General features: G+C 38.3%; 1 protein-coding gene across 3 annotated transcripts in view; it reads right to left on the minus strand.

Moving 5' to 3' along the window:
• Nucleotides 1-4,345: 4,345 nt before the first annotated feature.
• FMR1 (fragile X mental retardation 1) overlaps nucleotides 4,346-7,980 on the minus strand; it is a 37,229-nt gene continuing 33,594 nt past the window's right edge. For 2 of the 3 annotated variants that reach the window (XM_019540277.1, XM_019540275.1), the window contains one exon: nucleotides 4,346-6,282. In XM_019540277.1, coding sequence (XP_019395822.1) covers nucleotides 6,121-6,282 — 162 coding nt within the window. In that variant the 3' untranslated portion in view covers nucleotides 4,346-6,120. The remainder of the gene's footprint in view (nucleotides 6,283-7,980) is intronic. The other variant, XM_019540278.1, reaches the window with a different exon arrangement.

Below are 7,980 nucleotides of genomic sequence, written 5' to 3' on the forward strand. Positions count from 1 at the left end.
GCTGGCTCTTGTTACCCTGCCATACATTTCATTTAAGGTGCGATGGAAATCAGCCACAAAAATGATACTCATCTGTGGAATATTTTTTGGTGCGTTTAACAGATTAATCACATATCTGTAACATCTGCCAGGGTCTTAAATTAGGGGTTTTCCAGCCCTAGCATCCCCCCCAAAGGCCTGCCAAAAAGGTTGTTCGCCACTGGCCTACCACAATTTTTAAATAGACAAGTCATCTTGAAAGGGTTTTTCCCCCACTGATTTAGAACACAAAAAATTTAGCTAACTTTGGATAGGTAGCACTAGTAGATTAGAATAAAAGGGATATTCCCATTTCCCCACTTGCTGAAACAGGCAGACTTACTGTAGTTGACCTGCTGCTCCCTGTAATAACTTCCTGCATGGATCCAGTTGTGATGCACTTTGTAGGTGTCTGGAACACTTCGGATAGCAGTGGGCTTTGGTTTGCAGACCTCCACCCTCTCCCTCCCCATATCTCCTTGGGACCTTCAACTGAATTCAGCTGATGCTACTCCAATTGCCGAGAAGGCAGATACATCTCCCCCCACATAGGTCCCTTTGGCTCAAAGGATGGGCCTGGAGTTCAAGACCGGCCTCCTCAGCAGCCCTATTTCATGGGGATCACCAGGTTCAAACAGGTCTCCCCTCTTGGAAACCTCAGCTTGAGACAGGAGCAACCCTTGGGGGCTATGACAGAGGTGGCAATTAGACTCTTGCTACTAAGTCGGGTGCTGGTAGTATCCTCATTTTCTCGTAGGTTCCATCCGTGAGCTGCAGGGAAAGAGTAAAACATGGTAGTGGAGGTCACCAAGCAGAGGGACAGGTCCTAGTACAAGTGGTTCAGGCATGCTCTGGATTCACTCAGGACAGACCTGGGGGAGAGCAGTTGTTGGCCAGCTTCCCCAGTTCTGTCTAGATGGCGGGGGGGAGGTAATCAAGTCATCCCTCACCAGTCTGGCTTGTGAGGGAAGCTTCATCCTAAGCTATAGATCTACCCAACAAACAAGTTAGGAGACAAGAATAGATGAGTTGGACCCCTTTCCCATACTGTAAAGGTCATGTTATATGTTACTGAAGTTAAATAGAGTTTTGTAAAAGGTGATGACTTATTTGGTTATATTCTTAGGTACAAATATGACAATTTTGAGGAATCTATTGTAAAAAAGTGCTGATGTTAGGGTGGAAGATACTAAAAATCGGACAAAGGCAGGGAATTGGTGCTAGCACAAATGTGGAAGATGATAGCAAGAAGCTGTAATCAGCTCAGGAGTGGTGCTGAGGGCACAACCCCCCCAGAAATCAAATGCAACACAGAGCTGGGAATTAAATATATTCAGCTAAACTCCTTAGTCTAAAAAACACAAAGATTTCTGAAGAAAATCCACAGATCAGGCTAGGTAGGTGACTTGTCATGAGAGAAAAACCTGGAGGCAACCTCAGGTAATAGAGCCTTCCCCTCGTCATGTGACAAGACTGACTGTGCCACCAAACTGTAAACAGGTGAAGAACCCACTGCAAGAGATCTGTGAATCTTGGTACAAAGGTTTAATAAATAAATAAATACATAAATAAAAGTCACCCCTATGCTTTCTGCTTGCTTACTTCTTAGCTGTGATGATCATTTTGGTTTTTATTTTGGGCTCGCGAATCTTCCCCATTTTACCGCAGGTTCTTTACTGATGACCGAAGCTAAATTCACCAGCCTTACATCACACACCTTACAATGATGCTGTTTTTGTAAAACCCAGCTACAGCTGGTTCCTTTTTTTTTTTTTGCCTAAAGAAAGGATAAAGCAAGATTTTTAATTAAGGGTACTTTAGAGGAGCATTTGCAGGCTCTGGAAGAGGAAACTGTTGGAGCAAGCTACATTTGATAGTGCTTTAGCCCTTGCTGGAGACAAAGACATCCCCCACCCACCTACAGAATCAAATCCAGAGCCAGATACTCTGGAACAGCGCAGCGTGCAGAGCCTCTGTAATAACTCACTCTCACAGGCTACTTGCAGACGTGGAAAAGAACAAAAATGGTGCTTTACTCTACTCTACTTCTGACCATCATGCATTAGTTGGATGTAGCTTTCCCAGTGTCTGAGCAGATTAGGCACTTTAGTGGGGTTTTTATCTAACAGTTGATTGAATCAGCCTACATATAAGCACCAAAAAGCCCTGCTGAAGCTCCCGATCTAGACAGATACTGCAGAACTGGGTCAAAGTAATGCGCTGCTGCTTCTGGTAAGGAGTGCCCCATCCCCTCTCTCCCTCCTGCTACGTCTATCAGTGCCCATAGAAAGCTGTGTCCCCTGGATACCTGTTGCACACAGGACTGAAAGGTTACAAAATAGAAGGCAGCCATTTGCTTCGTATTTCTTTCCAAAGATTCAGGAAAGCCTTTGTATGCATCTGGAACCATGAGAGATGTTTGAGATAAGTGCGCATCTATACAGGCAATAAATTCAAAAGAGCCACCACTTCCATTATCATGTTTTTATCGCCTCTGAGAACTAACCACATCAGCGTTTCTAGAAGACACATGAATAGAGAGGTAGCCCTCTAGAAGACAGAGCTGAAAAATATTAATTGAAAGTGAAGGCAAGATTCCTCCTCTGAACTGGGTGTTAGATTCAAAGGCCATACTGAGATAGCACATTCTGATATTTGCAAGATACCTGAAACTTATGTACTGTAATCACAGACCCACTCGGACGGATTTTGAGCTCAGTTGGACAGACCTCTGGTTTTAATGCCATACACAAATTTGAAGAATATTAAGATAATTTAGTCCTAACATCATTAAAATAGTAAAGCTCTCTGAACATCCTGACTTTCCTGGTTGCGACTGAAGCCAGGGGAAAATGCTATCCTACTAGTAATTTTAAAACTCTATTCTAATTTCTAATGTAGACTAACAAAGTAAATACTTTATTACATTTCAGAAATTTTATGCTGAATCTTGTTTCTTTAATGCATGAAATGACCTAATATTTATTTTATTTTTAGAGGAATAGTTCTCTGAGCAACTCTTCTAATAAATCAGTCTTGGTCTTGCTGTTATGGAGCCGCTCAGTAACTTAAAAAAATTAAGCGTAAAACTTTTGTAAGCCAATTTTAGTTCATGACTGATAAAGAACATGGACTTTGCAAAGCTAAATAAAGGTTCCTGGTGTGCTTCAGAATACTTGCTGGAATGATTAATCTAGTTTTGTCCCAGACTTGACACTGGAGAGCTGCACAGTGTGCTGAATCAGGAAATAAGTTAGCCTTTCAAGATAACTTCTATGAATGATGAGGCATCTACGCTAATAATCATATTACACTCTCTGTATTTAGATCCTGTTCGTGGCTAACAAAGGCACAAAATATAATCTCTTGGAGCACAGATGCAAACTGGGCAGGAACAGAAGCTCAACTTGAATATTTGATTCTTGCAAGCAAAAATACTAAGCGGAAGTAGCATCATCTCTTGTTTTACTGGGTTAGGAATCTGCCCTGTCTTCTGCCTGACACCTCTCTATTCAATACCTTGGAGAGGCTTAATGCTAACCCTGACAACCCTTTTCTCCCCTAAACCAAAAAGAAAAAGAAAAATACTGAGAAAGAAGAAAGAGGTGGGGAACCTCTCTCCCTGGTTTCATAGATGTTTTGTTACTTTACAGAATTTGTGTTTAATCCTATGAACTTAAATCCTAATCATCATTCACAAATACCTTTCAATCTTAAAAAAACCTTTATTTTTTAAAATAATTTTAATTCATTAGACCATATTTTATAAGTTACCAGTAGGATCTGAACCCAAGCATCAGACAATCTGTTGCACTTTCAAGCTTTGTAACAACGCATGATTTTTTCAAAATAAAATTTTACATTTAGATTTACAATTTATGTTTTTGAAACTTGCTAACATTTAAAACAGTGGAATTTGAATCGAAAGGGATACACGTTCAACTTCAGCACAGAAATACTGTAAAATATCATTACCCCCAAAATGCACTTGAAAATGGAATGTAATTAACCTATCAAACTGCAATTTTAGTAATTAGTAACTAGCAATTTCACATAAATCCTAGTTAGCACCTTATTGAATTCAACTATTGAGTGTAAAAAATATAGTGCATATAGTGTAATAGCTCAGCATGTATTGTACCGTTTCACCAGTGAGGTTTCATATTCTTAGCATTATCACCAAACTTGAAATCTGGTAATGCTTTCTACAACAAATGGAAATAAACAATAACTACAGTTAAAGTTTAACAGAGAAATATAAGTTCTACTTGTTATAAATTGACTCTTTAAAAAAAGCAATCATTTATAAGGATTGCATCAACGTCAATTAGCAGAGGAAGATCAAACTTTATTGAAACTGCTTGCATACAAAATATATTGCACTATAACCAAACAAATGTCAACATAAAATCCAATCTGTTGTAGCTAATATGTACAGAGAATATTGCCCAAGAGCAGTTACATTACAAGGTCAGTCTACCTTGGTTAATTATCTACAGTATTTTAAACCAAACAGCTTACAGATGATGTGTGCAAGGTACCAATTTCTGTTTTCAAATACTATACATTCCCAAAATAAATAACTAGAAATCAACATTAATGTTTGGCAATACTTTAAGACATTTTTATATTTGTTATATCATGTGCAGTTTGTTGCCATTTTTATATGCTCACTTGTATGCAAGGAAAAAAAAAACAAAGAAAAAAAGCAAAGAAACAAAACTCACAAAATACATCAGAGGCAAGGTCAGGTTTGTACAGTTCTGTACATAATCAGTGGCTCTCCTATTGGAGTAATTTTAATAAAATGGATTAAAATGAAGGTCCTCACACAGTTTTGCTCAATAAATTTCAATTCATGATCAGAAATAAAAGAAAAAAAGTACAATTCTAAATTCTACCCCGTCCCCTCTTTGTGTACTATTGTACTTTGTAACAAGTTCTGCGACACCTTTCAACTAGCTTCTGAATCAGAGCTTGTACCTCAAAAATTATGAAGAATTTATCCTGCCTCCAATGTTACCTAGCTACACTACACCTGCACCTTACAGGGTATCACACATGGTAAGTTTCTTCCTATCTCCCCTGAGATAAGCCCCAAATTAAACTTTTAAACACGTGGGAAGATGAAACAGGTTAGCATTTTTAAAGGTCATCTGGCCAAATAGCAGGCACACACTACTATCTTGTGAACAAGTTACATTTGTTCCCTCAGTAACAATGAATTTTTTAGTTTTCCACAAATGGAAAGATTTTTTAAAAAACTTCTGTACTGACTACGAAGAAAAAAAAAATTACACCCCTTGTCTCAATAACACTATTCGCCAAATCTTCAGTGCAAAATAAATTTCCTATTCTTATAATTGCCTAACCAGATGTTTATGTAAGGAAAAAATTATGGAAAGCATGCACTCTTCTATAAAGTACTAATGTCTGACAAGGTTTGCTACATATATTTTACATTTAGTGTTTCCAACTCATCTTCCCTGATTTCTGCATCCAAATATAGTATTCCTACCTGCCAAGATATAAAAAAGGCACAGATCATACAACTTTTTTGCTAATGAAAATGACAATTGTTACATCACACATATTTCAGGGTCCACTAAAATACTGAAAAAGTGGACCAAAACGTGAACTGACACAGGACATAAAACAACATAGCATTTTATGAAGAACTTGTAAGATTGAAAACAGAAGCCCAATTTGATTACTGCAAACACTATTTATTCTGAAAATTGAAATTGAGCAGTGATTTTGACCCGATGCATTAAAATGGTACAACTGAACAGAAAGTATACCAATGCACAGCTCAGTATTTTTAAAACAAACAAAAAAGAATCTTTCATTGTTTGAAGTGCAATACGTACTTGAAAGCATTTTTCAGAAATTCAGATATTTTTATGCAAATATTTGAATAACTTCTTATTCTGAAAACAACTGCATACTGGTGATGTTAAAAAAGGCTAACAGAACTTTTATGTTCACTTCATGCCCTGCGCCATCTTGCCTGCTATTCGTCTTTGGCCTAACAAGTTTCTCTAATGTGGAATAAGAATTACTGAAACAGTATAGGAAATATGACTTTAAGTATTATGCAGTTTAGGGTACTCCATTCACCAACGGTTGCTGACCATCCCCGCTGTCCGATTTCTCTTTCTTCGGATTACGATCTTTACCCGTGCGCATCCGACTACCTTCACTGGAGGTATTCTGTAATGTTTTAGTGTGGACACTCCTTTCATTATTGCAGTCAATTCTGATCTGAAACAAGTCAGAGTTATATAAAGCATACCCATTAAATATTCCCCAGGTCAACAATTTTAAAAGGGTGAATCCCTGGTAGTTTGGGCCTTACCTTTCAGGTTGTATTTAAAAAGGGAGCTAGATTTGAGAAAACATGAACTGAAATGGCCTTTGGTTATTTTTAAAATCCATCACCTGCTGTTTTTAAAATGTCTACATTCAATCTATCACAGGGAAACCAAACACCACAAAGCATTCCATTAGTGCAGGTGAACCAGAAAGTAAAACTCAAGTGTGCTAGAGTTTTACTGCTAAATAAGGAAGAAGTGAAATTAAAACTCTGTATATTGGAAAGTCAGTAAGATTTTAAAAATTATTTCAGGTTTCATAATTGAAGATAATTAACTATTTTTGGCGGTCAACATTACATTATCTAACTGGCCACACACTGCCAAGATTTTATGTAATCCATCTAGAAGATTTATGTGGCTTTCTAAGTGGTCAAGAAGAATTTTACAGAAGCATCTTAAATGTAAGATTTTTACTGTGATAGTTGTAAATCCTTCGGGCCATTCTTGGCATGTTATATGAAATTTTAAAAATTATCTACGTTCTGATCAGCCAGTATACAGGATTCCCCAGCATTATGACTCGAAAGAGTTCTCAGCATAGTAAAAATTCCTGATATGCTGATAAAAAAGTTAGTTTCTCCCCTGACTGAACATTTTTTCAGTTCATCTCAATTTATCTTCTTGACAAGTATTACTGAGGAAAAGAAATGCATTTGTAAATCGTGTAGTTGTATCAAAAAACTTTGCAAATAAAGCCTGTATATCCTCAGGTACATGTAGAAGACAGCATATGTCATCATCCAACCAGCACCTCCAGTTTTGGGCATTAACTCCAGAAAAGCTCTTCACCTCGCTCAAGACTAGGATCCTCCCTTTGCTTGGAAGGCATTTGAAAGAACAAGAGAGTCATCTCAAATTCTCCATTCAGTGGCTTCCCATTTTCCCATGTGGAAGGAAACAGCAATAGCTCATCTTTTCCTCCAGTTACGGCCAGGCTTAAGTGGCAATAAACACTCTGGGGGATGCCAAGGGTCCTAGAGACCCGTGTCATGCTGTAAGTAACAGTAGAGGCATCATACCTTGTGCTACAAAATACAGTCCTACCAAGAAGTTCCTCTCTAAAAGATGTCTTATTTTATGACACTACAAGGAGCTCAAACACAAAATGATCATAAGAGCGTATATCATACTACACATAATGTTTGTCCTTGCACTCAGCAGAGAAAGGTAGGGCAAGCTGGCACCTTAGAGTAACTGGTTCCAAAAGGTAGGAGCTCTCATAGGCAATAGCCTACTTCAGTGCCTTCATAGCATCTGACAAAGTGTGTTGTTGCCTCTCAGGACCAGTTATGGCTAAAGCACTACCCACGTCCTACTTTCTACCTGACTTCAGGATAGCATGGTTAACCATGTCTGTGGTAAGTGGAAGAGGTACTAAAAAAACCTGGAAAAAAAAGGATTAAAAATGAATTGAAATTATCACTGAACGAGACAAGACCCCAACCACAGGGTCACACCAGGATCTGGGGGAACGTTTGTTCACCAGAGCGCCCCAAGGGATGACAAGGTCGAACGGTCACAAACTCCTGCAAGACCGTTTCAGGCTGGACATAAGGAAGAATTTCTTTACTGTCCGAGCCCCCAA

The sequence above is a fragment of the Crocodylus porosus genome, unplaced genomic scaffold, assembly GCF_001723895.1.
Source record: "Crocodylus porosus isolate Cpor-Errol unplaced genomic scaffold, CroPor_comp1, whole genome shotgun sequence".
NCBI lineage: Eukaryota > Metazoa > Chordata > Crocodylia > Crocodylidae > Crocodylus > Crocodylus porosus.